The 18,926-nt window shown below is 35.6% G+C and overlaps 1 protein-coding gene across 1 annotated transcript in view; it reads left to right on the forward strand.

Moving 5' to 3' along the window:
• Positions 1-18,926, forward strand: part of mRpS29 (mitochondrial ribosomal protein S29) — a 42,651-nt gene that overhangs the window by 22,724 nt on the left and 1,001 nt on the right. The window contains exons 3-8 of the mRNA XM_071591127.1: positions 6,376-6,589; positions 7,415-7,507; positions 7,614-7,750; positions 9,694-9,854; positions 14,704-14,845; positions 14,966-15,058. Of these exons, the coding sequence (XP_071447228.1) occupies positions 6,376-6,589; positions 7,415-7,507; positions 7,614-7,750; positions 9,694-9,854; positions 14,704-14,845; positions 14,966-15,058 (840 nt within the window). The remainder of the gene's footprint in view (positions 1-6,375; positions 6,590-7,414; positions 7,508-7,613; positions 7,751-9,693; positions 9,855-14,703; positions 14,846-14,965; positions 15,059-18,926) is intronic.

An 18,926-nucleotide genomic window follows, 5' to 3' on the forward strand; every position in this document is an offset into this window, starting at 1 on the left:
ATAGATTTAGATGAATAAACTTGTATTTTTAATTTTCTGAATAAATTCCGGGAAATTTTTGATCAAGGTAGTAGTTTGTCAATTTACCATCGTTAAGTGGTTCCTCAAATTACGGTAAGGCCATTTTCGGCTTTTTTGACGCCTTTTCAGAGATTCGTAAAATGAACGTACCCCACCCCCTTCCTCATCTTAGGCTATTATCGGCACAGTCGGTGATACTTAGCAAACCTTGATCTATAACTAAAGTAAAAAAATCGCATTTAGGTTTTCTGAAGGCTTTTTTCTCTGCGGTAATCCACTCATCACTTCTATTGATTGTTTGTTCAAAGAAAATGAGCACCATCTCGTTTAAACAATTTTTCACTCTAGCTTTATTTAAACACAGAAATGTGGGGAAAATTTCGAAATTTTGTAGTCGGGTTTATAATAGATAAAATAATTCTAAAGTGACAGTTTCATTTTTGAGCATTTACGTATTGGTTTTTTCTCGATGATCACGGATAATTACATTTCTTTTAATTTATAATATTGCCCTAATAAACCACAATTAAGTTTACTCCTAAACCTCCCTCAAACCTCTTAAAGAAGCTTTATAAAAAATTCACACCTTACGTAATTAAAGGACTGCCCCTAACTTAGGCACCGTCCGTAAGGTGGGTGTCGAACCCCAGGCGGCAAATGGGTCTACTTGTTAAGCTAATTCGTAAGCTAAATGCGAGGCCGCACTGGCTTGAAATGCCGTTTGCGTGTGTCCAGAATAAGAATTTGAACCCCAAGTTAATCGGGGCGTTGTCAACGGTAATCTCTTATGAGTTGCAGGCGAGGAAATCACCCCGTCCAAAAATGTGAGAATTCAAATTGCGGCCGGTTTTCCGCTTGCGTTGGCATTTGAAAATGTTACCGCTTTCTCCCATGCTGGAGGTTTCCCTGGTTGTGTTAGTCGAGCATTGATTTATATGCTTTTGAAGGACTTGCGGTTTTATTACCAGTTTCGCCAGTGCGGATGGCAGTTTTCAAAGAAACGTTGAGGTGTTGTCGAATAAATAAAACACTTTGTAATGATCCTCTCCCAGTATCATAGTTTGAACTCATTCGTAACTGTTTCGTCGAAATAACGAATAAAATATTGTGTGGTGCTTATTACCAAGTTTTTTTCCTTCCTTGGCGCGAAACAAATTGGGCGAAAGAAGTGTCGCGGGAGACGCAGTGCGAAGATATGGAAAGTTTACCGAGAAAGAGTAAAATTGGTGCCTTGTACAAGAAGTTGAAAGCATGTTCAGAATATAAGAAGGAAAATAGATGCAAGCAATCGAAGATACGTCAGGAAAAATAATATTTGAACCAGAGAAGATTCAAGAGTGATGGAAGGAATCAATAGAGGCACTATATTAGTAAATACAGTAGACAAGGAAGCTTGCGCATAGAAAGAGAATATGACGCAGACGAGGATAGCATGGGTCCAGGCTTACTCGATGGCGAGATAAAAAAGGGCATTAAGGGAATTGAAATAAAATAAAGCCGTGGGATAGACAAAATCCCTGCGGAACTACTGAAGGGGTTAGGAAAATGTGGGAGGGAGGAATTTGGCTGGAAGACTTCGTTAGCTCAGGTTGTCCCTATCCCAAGAAAGGGAAAGCCAGCAATATGTGATAATTACAGAACAGTAAGCTTGATTGGGCACGCAGCTTAAATGGCTGTAAGAATCATCGATAATAGGATGGAGAGCAGATCAAATGATTAATGAAGGTATGATCAGTTTGGGTTTAGAAAAGGGAGAGGCCCGCGTGATGCCATTGCAGTAACTAGATCATTTATAGGGAGGAACATAGAATACAGTCAGGATGTATTTGCCTGTTTCGGAGGTTTCAAAAAGGCGTTTGATTGAGTAAATAGGGAAGAATTAATTAATGTATTTCATAAAATGGGTCTAGATTGGACGGATATGGGACTTACCCGCAATCTGCACGTCACATGTTCCTCAACGTGTTTCGATGAGATCTATAGTATTTCATTTACATGGAAATGAAGATAGCTGTGAAAGATTTTGGGGTCACGTGTGGAAGTACTTTCGAATACTGTATAGAAAGTAGCCGATTCAAAGTGATTGAGCGATTGTGGGCAGAAATTGTAGCACTAAAACGTGTATTAATTCATTTCATCGGAGTTTATTAGCCTTCGCTGCCACCTATTGAAAAAACAGCGCGTATTGATTCAAGCAAGCGAAGAAATGGACGCGACACTTGTTATGCAAGACACATCTCTCTTTCACCTCCAAAACCGTCAGACTAAACGAGCATTAGTGTATGCAAGATGGATATTGACGGTCTCCGGTGGTGCTACCATTGACTGTCGTGAACGTGTATTGTGTGCATATTGCTACCATTGGTGCTCCACACCCAGGCTGTGTGTCTTCTGATGTTCTCGTGACATCATCTGATGACATGTTATTTCTTGTACCTTGCTCGATAACACTCGTGTTACGTATGTCTTAAATGCCGCTCAAATGCCTCATGCGGGAGGGGGCAAGCATTGGTTGCCCGGGATGAGATATAGCGAAAATTTTCTATTTAACATTGCCTGTCTCCGGTGACTGTTGCGGTACATCTGGTGCGAGTTCATCGTATATTTATTCGGAGGAATGTCAAAGACTAGGAGAAAATTGTTAGTTATATTATTGTTCCGATTGGAGAGATGGTGGGAGAGAGGTCACTCTCAGCCCAACCACACCCACCGCGTCCCGTCAACCGCACCAACACCCGACCAACTTTCACGCATCGAGGGGGGAGTCGACTCGTCTTATCGTAAACGGAGAGGCTGTGAGCTAACTCGTATCAATCACTCCGATTATTATTTAATGGCTGATTCCTCTCGACCGCATTCCTCGGGCTTTGCCTTAATTGGGTGACCATCAGGGAGGTGTTGGGCGGGGGGAACGGCAACGAATCACCGCGGACTCGTTTGGTAATCGGCAAATGGGCGTCTAGGGGTTATTCGGAAGTTTCCGCGACGAGTGGTTGCAGGCTATTCCATATTCGGTGGTGCGTCGCTACAAACGGATGGCCTGAAGTTGCTAATCGGGAGAATTTCAAGCCGTCCAATAGATTGATTCAGTAGCGGACCCAATATTTGGTCCATGGGGCAACCATTACTGTAAGGCACTTATACGGCCAACTGATGGTCTCGGTGAGCTGCCACTGCCTTATATGCCACTTAAACTGTAAATATGGAAACCTAAGCAGCAGAGACAATTGTAAAACGTTAAATTCGTATAATGTTCATTGACAGAGGCGAAACGACGAAAGGTTGACATTGGCAAGATACTGAGGACTATTTTTTTCGGAAGAAAGTTTTGAATAACGGAAGTACTAATGTTTATTTAGAAGGTAATTCACCACGAAACACACGAAAGTTTTGCCTCAAACATCATCCTGATTAACAGGCCTTACCCTCCCTATGAATAAGTTAGGTACACGGACCAACGTGGTTACGTATCTATAAGATATGTAATATATGTGTGTATATATATATATACACATATATATATATAATATATATAATATATATAATATATATATATAATATATATATATATATATATATATATATATATATATATATATATATATATATATATATATATATATCATTGGTTCATTAGCAGTAAAGGAAGAATGTTTTGAGATGGGTTCCCCAAAAAAAGTGTAGTGGGTGTTCAAAAGGTAAATATGCATGTGGTTTCTAAGCACATACGTATTCCATTCCTGAAAAGAGACTTCAAAGCGACAGTTAAGCCCTTGGGGTTTAGCTCAAAATGACACCAAGTTGGGCGTGAAAAGTCTTAAAACGCTTTTTCTTTTAGTCGATCATCATTGTCTTTTTTCATTGATTGACGTTGAGAAAAGTTGTGTCAATTGATGGTAAACGCCGACTGTTGATGCACGCAAGAAACTGCCGTTTCAATAATATTTGTTTGTGTCCCCTGCTTAACATTTCACATGCTATTAACACTAGTCTGTATAATTTTTTGAAACACTACTGTTTTAATGAAGTATAATGTGCTTATACTGTTTTCATTAGGACTACTCTGCACTAATTGTTTCTTAATGCCTTCAACAGAACTACTACACCTCCCATGCTTTCTAAAGATTTTAGTAGGGCTGCTTGTATGATTACTGTTACCTCTGTAGCTGAAAATCTATATGTACTGTAACTGAACTGCAACTCCCATTCAATTTCTACCGTGGGCAAAATGATTTTAATTGCCGCATAAATCGTCACGTGTATCAGGAAAATAAAAATCGCACGACATCCCCAGGCAGAACCTATTTTACTCGCAGCAAGAGTATATGATTGGGTATATAGATATCACTATTAGTTTTATCACCCATATTTATGGCTTCTCACTATTAGTAGTTGCGGAAGTATAAATATCTAATATGTATGTGATTAAGGTCATGAAGCTGAACTTGCGTGAACACCGCTTAGGATAAACTCTTGCGTTATATTCCGAAATAAAACTATATCTACTGGTATTCACCTTCATGAAGTAGGTGTATCGTACAACAATCATCGTAAGGGTATTGTAACCTTACAGTGACTGTTTTTATTATACGAGTGTATTCTTTCGTTATGTCGATTACTTCGATTAACCCCTCAGTCAAGTGATTCAAGAAAATATCCAATATTATTGGAACGTACTTTTGTTAGCAGTAGTCCTTAGCGGCATCACAATGGAGATTTTTTGTATTTTAAACTTGGTGAAGTGTGGGGCATTCTTATGCTTTAGCGGGAAAACCAGAATGTGTGAGAAAGCCATTGAAATGCCTGGAAACTCTTGATGCGTAAAATAGTGAAGAAATAGTTCATTGATGCTGATGACTTCAAGTAGTAGTTGGTTAAACGACTTCACAATCACGAATGCGTGCACTTTCCCTTTCAAAATTGCATAATCCGGAGGTGAGGAGTACCTCGAAAGCGCCTTTCCAAGCGTAAGAAAATAAACTTAAAGCTTGATCTCTTCTGCGTTTATTGATGGCATAATATTTTTTCAAGAACTATTATCAAACCTTATTGTATCCGTATTAGCGGAATGGACGACATACTTTTCCACAGAATTGTTGTTTCCGCAGTGCGTTGTTCCTTCTATTATTATGGGTGTGAATAAATTCCACGAATTGAAGCCAGAAACCGTAAATTGAAAGCATTATTGTGTTAATAGCGAGAAAATTGCCCCTTTTTTGTTTAATGCGCGATGGTGTCTTGGATGTTTCTAAACTACGACAGAATTTATAAGCTTTTTACACTATTCATTGGTTAAAGATTTTACTTTAATTTAATTTTTACCCAATAATTATTTATCTTACGTATTCCCATGCCAAGAATTGAATCCGCTAATGCTATTGAGAAGTTTGATACGATAAATGATGCTCATAAGCTTTAGCGTATTAGTGACGCAATCTCTGGAATCATAATGCCACGAAATGTGTCTTTTGCTCCCGTATTCATTTCCTGCTTACCATGATAATTCAGCTTCCCTGATCGGACGAAATTAATAGAATATTTTAGAATGAAATTTTGTTAGATAAGTAAAATTTCCCTATTTGTAGGACACCTAACTGCGTTTTGAGAACGCCACCGAGTGGGAGTTGTTGCTTCATATACGGCAATTCTCGGCCATCGCGGAAATTGAGTCACGTCATAAATATGCCCAGCTGCTTACGAAAACTTAATCAAACTTTCCAATTCGGTTTACTTTTAACATAAAACCAATTATTAGCATTTTGCGACATCAATTTTATTTAGATTTTTTGCATATAAAAAACCGATTTCATGTTCCCCAGTACTGTTTTCGTAAAGTTTATATATTCAAAAAGTTCATCTTGGTATATCGTTCGTTGAAATGGGAAAATTTTGTGTATTATTATTTCTATTTCTTACACACGGTAACATAGCTTATAAATATTAAACTGAGGGTAGAATATCCAATATCTTAATGACTTTGATATTTTGGATTTTGAGTATTAAGTGAAATTTTTAAAGTATCCTGGTGGTCACTCCGCAACAGAAGAATAATTCCATAAGCCATAAAATAAGAATATTTTACTGACCAGTCAACTGTTAATTCAATTGAAATTCTGTTCATGTTGAGGTAATATATTATATTTCCTTTTTAAAATAAATGTTGCAATGTATTCTTTGTATAACAACTTCAAATGTTTCTAATTAATTGCCTTTTAGTATGCCGATCAGTAAAAAAACAGCTTTTGTTATTGTTTAGTACTAAGCTTTTCTATATTACTATGAAATAATTTACTGCAATTGTCACCAATCTTTTATCTTGAAAATGTGAATATAACCAAAGGTGTCTTCCAACAGGTAAATCATGGGGAGAGTCACCTTGGTCTTTTTTATACTGTTCCTCAAGATGTAAAACAATTACTTTTTCAACATGGAGGACTTCCAAAATCTTTTGAGAAGCAAGTCAAGACATTTCAAGAAACCTGCATAATGGTTCGTTCCCCTGCCCTGGAAATCATGGAATACATGAAGGCTGCAGATTACTCTGGTCCAGCGATTCGTTATGTTTTATGTATCCTTTTAAGCTCTCTCAATAATAATTTAACACTAAACTAAATTACATGCCTATCTGCTTCACGGATAACATTTTATTGATGTTATTCATTTTACAAAAACAATAAGGAAAATATTTGCCAATTTTGCAATGATATATTTTGTATTCTGTTTTACTTACATATTTTGCTTTATGCAATCCAAAAGTTTACATTAATTTGTATTTCCATGTGGGGAAAGTGCTGACCTGCAAAGTCCATTTTTTTAGGCTAGCAAATCCTGCCTCACTGTGAATTTTTATTGATCAATGATTGTTTGTTCAAGGGGAAGAAGCAATATTTTAAGTTAAATTTGGATAAAAGAATTCAAATTGTAACGAAATGAGGGGAAAATCATGAAGTTCACTCCTGATGGTGTGGTTGGTTGGAAACCATTGTTATTCACCCAGTTACAATACTTTGCTGAGTTTTAACGTAAAATACTCTCATTAGTCTGAGTGCTCCTGGAAGGGCATCATCCTGGATGACGTAAATATGCTTCACATTTCTAGTGCTTTCAATTGCTTCTCATATGTTGAAATGGCAAAAAACCTTTTTTGACAAGATTTCAATATTTATATTTTAATCTTTTTGGTTAAAATAGAAAATATGTTTGGACAATGGCAATTGTGAAAGTGTGCACTTTCTGTTGAAGTTTATACAGCAATATATGGTAGTAAAACAATAAAAAAGTATCCATGCTTGGTGTTGAAACACATATACTGCTAAATTATAAATGGTATTATTAAAATAATTGTATCTGGTTATCCATTCTTTATATTAAAACCTTAACACACTTGACTCAGTTGGTAAATCTGGCTGTGGAAAATCCGTATCACTGAGCCATATTCTTCATTTTGGTCTGGTTTCTGGATTTCTGTTGATTCACGTGCCTTGGGGTAAAATTCATATTTATTTCATTTTGTGAATGTAAATGCTCATACATTTGATGTGAATGTTCAGTAATTGATAAAAGTTTCATTGGTAATTCTGCTTTCCTTGTAGTGCCTAACTGGTTCAGGAGATGCAAGGAGTCATCGAATTCTACTACAAAGGATGGTTATATTGACCTGCCACTGGATGCTGCAGCTTGGCTGATTCACTTTAAAAATCAAAATGCTCCTTTACTAGAGAAATTAAATGTGAGTTGGTACTTCAAAATTGTTGGGGATACAATTTAATGTTGAGCGAAATTTCGATGCAGTTAATTCTTCATTTTTATTGAGAATTTGGCATCAAATTTGATTTCAATGTTTTTAAACAAAATTATTAAAATTCCATAATTTGGCCCACTGCATAATTCCAAGAGTGTGTCTGGTGTTGTTGTGTTTACTCATCTTCAATGCACCATCACAATTTGTTATAGATGTTTCATGACTTCTAGTTTCCTTATTGGAACCCTTATACATTTATTATCTTACCTTAAAACTTAGGGTACGTTCATATCTGAATACATTTTTTTTCTTGGCTTTTTAGTGTGCTATTTTGGTAAATATTGCATTTATGAGTACCAAGTAGTCTGTATGTAAAGGTTTAGTGAACATTATGGATATTGACCATCTAATTGAGCTCTCTGTTAAATGCTTATTAATTCTTTTTAAAATTCCAATGTCTCTTGTTAATATTTTACAAATGTATTTTTAGTGGCTTTTAATGGGTAACGTCAGGTGTAATATATGGTAATTCCTAAATTATTTGTACATTGATCAAATTCCAGCACACTATTTAGCACCAATGCCACTACATAGTCCTTATCTTCCAATATCTTGAATAGTTATCAACTAACGTTTTTCTATGTTCAGTGACACTTATGAAACATTTTCAGCAACTAAAACCACCAGATGATCTTAGTGAGGTATTAATTCAAAATAATGAATGCCAATGCAGCAAGCAAGATTAAATGGGCAGAAATATCTAACTCAATAATTATTAATGGTAGCTTGAAAGATATTAATAGAAAATCCTCCAATACCAATCGGTACATGTATACGGTTTACTTCCAGGGGTGCCAAGTCATTTATCCTACAATGAAGTAACTGCATCTTATTTTGTGCATGGAAATTTTCTTATTGAAGATAATCACCAAGTACTCTTTTTGCTAGCATGTGTGTATTTTATATACATATATTTTTCATATATATGTATTTTAGTTACATTTGCATAAAATTAATATCAATAATTGATGTCAATAACAGATAATATTTAAATTATTTTATCTTACAAGTTATTGGTTAAAAAAATTCTTTGATCAAGTACACATGTTAATGTTAGCAAAGAGAATTGCATAAAATTACCAAGATAAATTTTTAATGCCCTGCTGTGAGATTATCATACTGTTATGATAAACTAGTGGAAATAAGCCACATATTTGATTTTTTTATGCAAACACAGACACCACCCACTTTTTGTCCCTACACGATGCGCTCTTTCTCTGACCATGAGGAGAGGAGACATGTCTTCATACACAGGGTTATATCATTGATATCCTTTGATTGAAACAATTTAATATCACCTTCGACTAAAATAATCCACTTATAAACAAGAAATAAAAAGATAGGTATTTTGAAAACTGTGCAGGTCATTCGGTAGAGGGAATGTAACATTAAAAGAGCATTCAGAGGGAAAACTTCAATGCTGAATCATTCATTGATGGTGTTGGAAAATTAAAGTGAATTATTGGGTGGAATTTTCTGCAAATTCCTTTCCAGTGGTCATTCCCATGTTTAACAGCCAGTCTATTTGCCATGTAGAGCTTTGACAGTGATCATTGTAACATATTGGTGTGCTATGTCTACATATGTTATATTGTTCATTTAGGAATGATTTATAGTCTGGACTGTGTTTTGAAAATATTGCAATAATATGGAATTTAGCTATTAAAATTATCACCAATGACTTCAATGGGAATGCTTGAAAAACAATATTTACAAAAACATAGCTTCTAGTTTGATTTATTCTTGTTAGAATTTTTCCATAATTTACATTAACTTTTTTATTTACCGTTATTTATTCATGATAATGTGAAATATAATTAATCTGATGGTGCCCAAAATAGAGATTGAAGGTGAAAATGGTTTTTTTTCAGTTAACTATTGGCAAAGAGTATGTATGGAGCAAGAGAGAAGTTACAGAGAAAGGTGCTCCTCTCACAGAGCTAGTAAATTTTGGCATTAATAGAGTCAAATATGCCTCTGATATTGTTGTTGCAGTCATTAAAGAGATCAAGGAACTATCAACAAGTAAGAAGTAAGTACATATTTATTCATTTGTTGTGAAACTTTCTATTTAAGCAATGCTCACCTTGTATATTTTAAGCTTAGGAAAGGGATAAATTTGATCAGAGTGGAGAGTTATAAAATCGACTGTAAAATTTGGCATGCAACATTGTAAGGTGTATTTTTACCTAATTATTAATGTCTTGAATTCATTCTTCTTCCGGGAATTTCCGTCGGGTAGGTGAGTTGATGGACAACTGTTTCGCCCTCTGTCCACATTTTTTTCCACATAGTTGTATGCGGCTAATTTTAAAAGTTCTGGAAATGGAATAGAAATAAATGGCTTACCTCAGTGAAACTCTTTTATTTTTCAATGTCGTCTCCCTGTAGAATAATGCATTTGGTCCAGTGATGTTCCAATATCTTGATACCATCTTGAAAATTAGATTCCTTCAAGCCTGCAAAATATCTGTCAACTTTGGCTGATAGTTTTTTGTTTGAAGAGAATTTCTGTCAACTGAGGAAAATTTTGAGCTTGGGGACAAGATGATTGAGCCCAATCAGGCAAATAAAGCAGGTGTGGTATCAATTTGTATCTTAGTTCATAAATTTTACACATGGTAATGACACGTGTATGGGCGTGCATTGTCTTGATAAAAAATCAATTTCTTCCTTGCCAAACATGGCCTTTTTTCATGTATCTTTTACTCTAGTTGGTCCAGGATGTTAGTGTTTCATATTGTTCAGTAATTGTTTGACCAGTAGAAAGATAATCCATCAGAAGAATCGCTTTCATATCCATAACAGAAGCCATGACCTTTCCGGCTGACCATATTGTCTTTGCTTTTTTAGTTGTGGTGATTCAACATGTTTCCACTGCTTTGACTGCTGTTTTGTCTCTGGGCTATTGTAGTGGACCCACGTTTCATCTGTGGTCACAAACTGGTGCAGAAAATCTTGTTGGTTGCTGTAAAAACGGGTCAAACATTGTTCAGAAATTTCCATTCTGATGCATCTGTGATCCTGTGTAAAGAGTCACGGCACCCATCGACCAGATAATTATCTCGTATCCAATTCCACTGTTTAAATATGATATTCCCACTCAGATGACATTCATACATTCACACTTTCAGTTGGTGATCCTCCCGTGACCATTTTATACACTTATATATTAATTTCTGGGGTAGTTACACATTTGGCTAACCACTACATGGATATTCATCTAAGCTGTGCTGACCAAACTTAAACTCGTTTGTCCTCATGGCAACGGTTGAATATGAAGGAGCAGAGTCTCCCAGTGTGTTCTCAAAGTCGGTATGAATTTCCTTTGCTTTCATACCTTTCTTTATGAAGTATTTCATCACTGCTAGAATCTCAATTTTTTCCTTCTTCACAAATCACTAGACGAGAACATACCGCACCGCTGATCTATTACCAGGGCACTAATGTGTTATGTGTTCACTCATAAAGGATTACCTATTACTATGTGGGAAACTCGTTGTGTTGGTGCTGACATCTGGTGGTGATTCTGGGAATATTTAAATTACCCTCACATGAGTGCTCGTGCTGCTATACTTACAAACCTACCTTTCATTTTGATATGTTTTGGGCTAGAAAAAATGAAAAAAAGTCTGATTTTTGTGATAACAGAAACATAATCTCTTTCTCTAATTTCATCTATACCGTCGGGTTCTTGTATAATTTCTTTGCTTCTGTGATGTTCATCAACATTCATTCCTTCAACATAAGGTTCTGCATTAGGAAAGCAACTATAAATTTCCTCACACCTTGGGTGTGATGATAATCAAACTTTCAAACAGTTGGCATACATATATATATGTATATGCATGAATAATTTAAAATCATCCTTCAAATTGTGTGAATATATTGCTATAGCCCATAGTTTTTGTTTAAAAGAGATGGATATATTTCAGCATGCATGCATATCACCTTAAATGAAAGTGAAAATGAATGAACGATAATATTATATATTTGAGAATGAAAACATTTAGATTTAAACTTGAAATCCCTACCCTCTTTAAATAGTTAATTACTTAAAATGTAAATTTTCTTTGGAAAAAAATGAATAAAAATCTATTAATTAAATGTAAAAATGGATGCATGATTTTGAATTCATTGCAAATGCTAAATAAAAGGAGGAATTGAAATTTAAATGTAAAATAAGATCAAGATTCTGTGCGTGAGATTCAATAACCTAAAAAATGTTCATTTTCAGGTCATCTCTTTTCTAGTATTTTTTTCCTTGATGATGCATTCATTGTTCCTTTTTGTTTTCTGTAAATCCCATAGTTAAAGTCATTACTTTGGTTGAAATTGGCAAAAGGAAATGTGGCATCCTGCATCTCTCAAACTTGGGGTCAATGTGCCTTGTCCTTGGGTTGTTTCACGCCAGAAATGAGCACATTGTTTTCATTTAATGAACTTGCTAAAGAAAATATTACTAAAAGTGTCAAGTAAATTCCAATTTAGCAATTTTGAGAATTAAAAGAAATATTTTGCCAGAATGCATTTGTAAAATTGCTATTTGTCTGATATTTACTGAGCGACTGAAATTAGAGCTAGATTACTACCTTGATCAAAAAGTTCCCGGAATAACCACCGTGTGGCGCTCCCATCGTTCCGATTTGAGTTCTGTTTTTTTTGTTAAATTGGTACATCTGTTGTTGATATTCCCTTTAAATCTTAGTGTCATAACTTGACATTTGCAAAAGTTACGTAGCCAAGAGTACATCTATCTCTGTGTGTGTTGGCGATTTTTTACAATTGCAGAAATGGATTTAAATTTGCAACAACGAACTTGTATTAAATTTTGCGTAAAAAACGGATTTAGTGGCGCACGGACGTTGGAAATGTTGGAAAAGTGTTTCGGCAACGATTCTCTAAAAAAAACGGTCGTTTACCAGTGGCACGAGCGGTTCAGAAGTGGTCGTGAGTCAATCGAAGATGATGAACGCAGTGGCAGACCATCGACATCGAAAGTCGGTGAAAAAATTGATAAAGTAAAAGAAATGTTGGTCAATAACCGCAAATTAACCATCAGAGAAATAGCGGAGGACTTGAACATTGCCTATGGATCCGCCCAAGACATTGTGGTTAATGATTTGGGTTTCCGTCGTGTAGCATGCCAAAAGACCTCAATTTCATGCAAAAAAGAGACCGTGTTGACGTCGCAAAAGACATGATTTGCGAGGCTGAATCCGATCCCACATTCATCAAAAGGATCATTACTGGAGACGAGACGTGGGTTTATGAGTACGACACGCAATCCAGACATCAGGCAAGTGAATGGCGTTCACCAAATGAGCCGAGACCAAAAAAACCACGTCGTTTTCAGTCAAAAAAGAAGGCAATGCTGACGGTTTTCATGGATTACAACGGTGTAGTGCATCATGAATTTTTGCCAGAAGGCCAGACAGTAAACAAAGAGTATTATTTGGGCGTTATGAGACGTTTGCGTGAAGCAATTCGCCGAAAGAGACCAGAAATGTGGGCAGAAAACTCGTGGATTTTGCACCATGATAACGCACCGTCGCACAGTGCTATCATTATTCGTAATTTTTTGACGAAAAATGCAACAAATACCATCCAACAGCCACCGAATTCACCTGATTTGGCTCCCTGTGACTTCTTTCTGTTCAATCGAGTTAAAAAACCATTACGGGGAGCGCGTTTTAGCAGCCGAGAGGAAGTAATGGAAAAATCGCAGGAAGTACTGATGGACATACCGAAAACCGAATATAAAAAATGTTTCGAGGATTGGATCAAGCGCTGGCATAAGTGTGTTGCAGTCGATGGGGATTACTTTGAAGGGGACAATATAGATTTAGATGAATAAACTTGTATTTTTAATTTTCTGAATAAATTCCGGGAAATTTTTGATCAAGGTAGTATGTCTCTGACTCTACCTACTTGTTAGCCTGAATATTGATTTTGGACATGCATTTTACAGTATTTGTGTGATTAACATTCAAAATAAAGTGCAGGGGAAATTGAACTTTCATTTCAGAATGTTACACAAGTTCCTCCTAAATGTCTGAAGGAAATTTTGAGGGAATGATTTGTTCAAAAGCATCAAGAGTAATTTCACTTGTGACTCTCACAATGATGAATGTATCTACAATCTTGAATTTTTTATTTTTTTTTCAGTTCAATACATTTTTTGAAAATTTCAATTTCTATGATGCGTAATGCTTGCTGAACCCTTCAACGTAGCTGAATTTCTCTGTTTGCAAATTGATCTTTTTGTTTAAATATATCATATAGTGAGTTCACATATGTTCCCTGTGAATGTGAAAATATCTCAAGAAATAGAGCATGACTGGTGCATATAATCATAACTTCAAAGTAAGCAATTTGAAATGGCAATCTAACAGAATTAGTAAATTAAATATTAGTTGCTGATTAAAGTAAAAATTACACAAGCATGTTCATTATTTGTAATATTTCCTAATTACTTTTAGTTCCGACGTTAAAAGTATGGACATTTTACCGTGGTACACATTGAATTTTTATGAAATCAGCATCTTCTATGTATGGTACTGATGTAGACACGTGGCTTCCTAAATATACCCTTGGGTCTGGGATGTAAATGTAAAGTCTGCTCCCCAATGTGCACCACTGCTGTAATCTATGAACTTATTTGTTGGAAAGTGTTGGTTGCTATATTTACATTTGGGTTACTGCCAATATGTATGTACCAACCTTAAAAAAAATCCAAATTCTCTAGTAATTTTTTAAAATTATAGATTTCAAACTTTGTCTCCATTCTTCTTTCTTAGTTTAAAAAAATGTTCATGTGATGTGACTTTTGGTTTATTTTAGGTGTCATTAATTTTTTTAAACCAATTTTATCCATATAGGTGTAAAACTCTTGTAGTAATAGATGGCTTCAATGCATTCTTCAGTTCCAAAACAAGAATAAAGTCAGATGACAAAACTCTAGTCTTGCCATCCAAGATTACTCTGACAGAAGCATTTCTTGAAATAACCAAATTTGACTGGGTAAGATTTTTTTCTTAGAAACCATTGAATATTTAACTATTGAAGACTAAATAATACATTCTAACAATGCACTGCTTTATTTCCCATGCTTGAATCACCTTGATATCCTTATCTTTTTAGTGCAATGGTGGTGTAGTGCTTACTGTGGATCAGTTGGCTGCATGTGATGAGAGGACAGGTTCAGACTTTCCTGTCTATCAACTCGGGAAGGAGGTAAGTCTTATTTATTCTGAATGAAATATTAAAAATGTACCCGGTAGTATTGGCATTCATTAGGGGAAGTGACCAGCCTTTAGGTTATTTACACCAATTGATATATGTGAATTCATAGAGGCATGGTGTTCGTGGTATGAGACCAGGGTGGTGAGAATCCTAGCATTGGCATGAGCATACTTCTCACAAATGGTACCAGGTGGTCCACTGTTTAACATTCCATTCACTTGACTGTGGATTACTTGAAATGCTCTCCATATAGCACTCAAATAGAGATTGGGAAACATTGTCGCTTGAATTTTAAAGTGTTTATGTTAATTGAAAGTGCATTTTGATCGGCTATAATACCATTTCCACTCTCTAAATATGTTATAAGGGTTTGTGTTGAACCCACTGTAAAAGGGAATGAGAAGGTTCATCAAAATACTTCCATGCTATTGTGAATGCATCTTAATATGATGATAGCCTTTTTGACAGCACTCATAAGTATCATTAAGTACCTCTAAATGCAATATTGTCTCAATTTTGCTGAAAGTTACAAATTTTGTTGAAAGCTACAATTTTTCGGTAAATTTACTTTGATGTGTTTTTATATTTAAAAACTTGTAGCATTTGTATCTTAAAATTCAAATTTGTATTTTTTAGTTTTCCATAACAACTGACGTGGAGATTCAATTCAGAATTCCAGAAAATGTCACAAATAATTGGGTGTCTCATGATCTTCAATTGCTACTGCAAAAATGTAATAAATTGAGTAAAAGTACAAGGTGGAGGCCTGAATGGAATTTTTGAAGCTATGGGATTGGGAAACTATCCAGTGGGCACAATGGCATTAATATTTTAGGGGCAGTTTTTATATGCCGTCACCCAAGCTATGTTGTTGGTATATAGTCATCTCCTTACAGTTTTCACATCTTTTTAACCACCTTTCTTTTTTTGGGAATGATAGTTGTGACCCCTAATTTATTCACCTGCCCATAATTAAAATTTACCTTAATTGTAGGATCATGTGGCATTATTTGCCAGAATAACCCAATATCCATTATTGAATACAATCCTTAAAAATTGAAGTAGTTTTCCATGCATGCGTTTTGGATTTTTAAAAGGCTATTGACAGCAGTTAATTGGGTGCAGTTAATTAATATTTAGCAGAAGATGTGAGTAAACTGGAGGGATAGATGACCTATCCAGGATGTGCACACATCTCAGACTATGCTGGTGAGGATAGCGAATGGAGAGAGTTGGAATGGGCATTATTAGACAGGGGAATAAGTCAGTGATATTCATGATCACTGTTCTTTTATATATATGTGCCGAGAAATTGGTAAGGGAGACTTAGGAAAGGCTTGGAGGCTGTAGTAAAAGTGTGTGGGGAACCCTTTCAATCAGATTTGCAGATGATCAAGCATTAGTTAGCTAGTAAGCCAAAGGGTTAGAATCATTTCTTAGTAGATTGCAAAATCATTAATAATGATAATTAATCATAAGAAAACAAAGTTAATAATATTCTCAAGAAATATCATGGCTAAGATAAATATTATAGTTGGAGGACATAAACTAGAACAAAAAGGTGGGAGTAGATGGTAAGCACACTAATAAAGATGTAAAGAAAAGGCTAGTGAAAACTCTAATGTGTAGCATATTTTGATATGGCTTGTAAACTTGTGCATTGAGACAAAGAGGATAAAAATAGATAAAAGAACTCTTGAGCTATAGAGGTGGAGAAGAATGGGAAAAGTAAAATGGATGGAAAGGGAAAAAAATAAATTGTAGGTATAGTAATTGTAAAAGAAGAGAAAAACCTGTTGGGAACTATTCAAAGAAGATGGGACAAGTGGCTTCAGGAGATGGCGAGAGGCAGTGGAATGCTGAGGGCAGTAATAGAGTAGAGAACGCTTGGAAAGTGAGGTAGAGGGATGAAAACAACGGGTATTTTTGAAAGAGTCAAGGAAGGTAGGAAGCATGCAGAACTACACGAATAGAGGTACAAGAACATGTTCTTTTACTATGAGTGCATAAGTAGACCCATAAATACCAGGCCTGACCTAGAGATGGCAGTAAATGTTTGAAAAATATCATTGTATATTAGAAAATATCCAATCTATAAAGCATATATTTCAAGTTTGAAGATGCTGCATTGTTTAGTATGTTTGGCAGCCATCAATGGTGAACGTTTTCGGTGAATTTGTGAAAATCGAGAAAATTGGTCATCGTTATGTAATACAGTACTTTTATTTGAAAGGCCTCAGCCGAACCAATATAAGAGCTGAAATGGATTCTACTCTGGGTGAGTGAGCTCTTTCACTTACATCAGTAAAATATTGGGTATCAGAGTTTAAACGAGGCCGTACGAGCTGTCAAGACGAGCATTGCATTGGTTGGCCAAATGATGTGACAACTCCGGAAATGGTGAAGAAAATCCACGAAGTGATACTGGATGATCGTTGACTGAAAGTGCGTGAGCTTGTAGGCATAGTAGGCAATCCAAAAAATGCGGTACATTGCATATTAATTGAAAATTTGGACATGATAAAGCTGTGTGCAAGATGGGTGCTGCATTTGCTCACACTCGAGCAAAACCAGTGCCGCAAAGATGTTTCAATTGAGTGTTTAATAAAGTTTCATGGCAAGAAAGCAGAATTTTTGCGTTGTTTCATAACCATGGATAAAACCCGAGTCCATAACTTCACTTCCGAGACAAAAGAACAATCAAAACAATGGATTAGAAAGGAAGAACCGGCTCCAAAGAAGGCAAAGACTGTTTCATCTGCATGCAAGGTCATGGCATCTGGTCATGTTTTAGGGATGCGTGTGGGATAATTTTCTGACAATTTTAAAAAAGGAAAAACTATCAATGGCGAGTACTATGCAAACTCATGGTAATGTTTGAGTGAAGAAATCAAGCAAAAGCAGCCGCAGTTGGCTAGGAAGAATGTTTCATCAAGACAATGCACCAGCTCACAAATCCATTATTGCAATGGCCAAAATTCATGAGTTAAAGTTTGAATTGCTACCTCATGCACCCTATTCACCAGATTTAGCCCCATCAGATTATTTTCTGTTCACAAACTTAAAAACATACTTGGTGGTCAAAGATTTTCCAGCCGTGAAGAATTGATGTCAGCAGTTAATGGCTGTTTTGAGGAGCAAGACAGTTCTTATCATAAAAAGGGTATTGAAGTTATTGAACTTTGCTGGGAAAAGTGCATAGAGCTGACAGGAGATTTTGTTGAAAAATAAATGCATTTTTTCCAAAATTTTTGAGTTCTCTTTGTTGGGTTCTTCTGAGACCACCCTCGTATGTAGTATTGAGGCTAAAAGATATTTTGTGAACTTAGGAGCACAAGGTGCAGTGCGAAATGTATTGAAAACATCAGACCTAAATCCTAATTATCTGGTAGATTACTGCTAATAATAATAGGCTTACATTTTTTTTCATTTTTATTTCCTCTTTGCTTTCTCATCCCATCTCTGTCCCTTAAATTTCCTGTATCAAGCAGGAATATCGTGTTTTCAAAACCTTCCATAACCTAGGATATTGTTTAAATTTATAATTTTCACATTCATTTTTAATTTTGTCACCTGCACAGTCTACAAGTAGATATTTTATGTATTGTTTCAAAGTTGTGCAAATGCTTTGGTTGGCCAAGATCTAAAAAAGAATTAACAGTAGAATTTACTTTAAAACTAGGTTGAGAAAAAGACATCATTCATTGGGTATGATAAACTGGAGTGATAATTTAGAGGAATTGATACTAAACAAGATGGTATTAGGGTTATATTAGGCTGATTGAAAATTATAGAAATCAAAGTCGAAATATCCACCTCAATGTGTGTCTACTCTATAAAAGTGTTTAATTCTAAACTG

The sequence above is a fragment of the Hetaerina americana genome, unplaced genomic scaffold (assembly GCF_022747635.1).
Source record: "Hetaerina americana unplaced genomic scaffold, ioHetAmer1.1.p SCAF_42, whole genome shotgun sequence".
Lineage (NCBI taxonomy): Eukaryota > Metazoa > Arthropoda > Insecta > Odonata > Calopterygidae > Hetaerina > Hetaerina americana.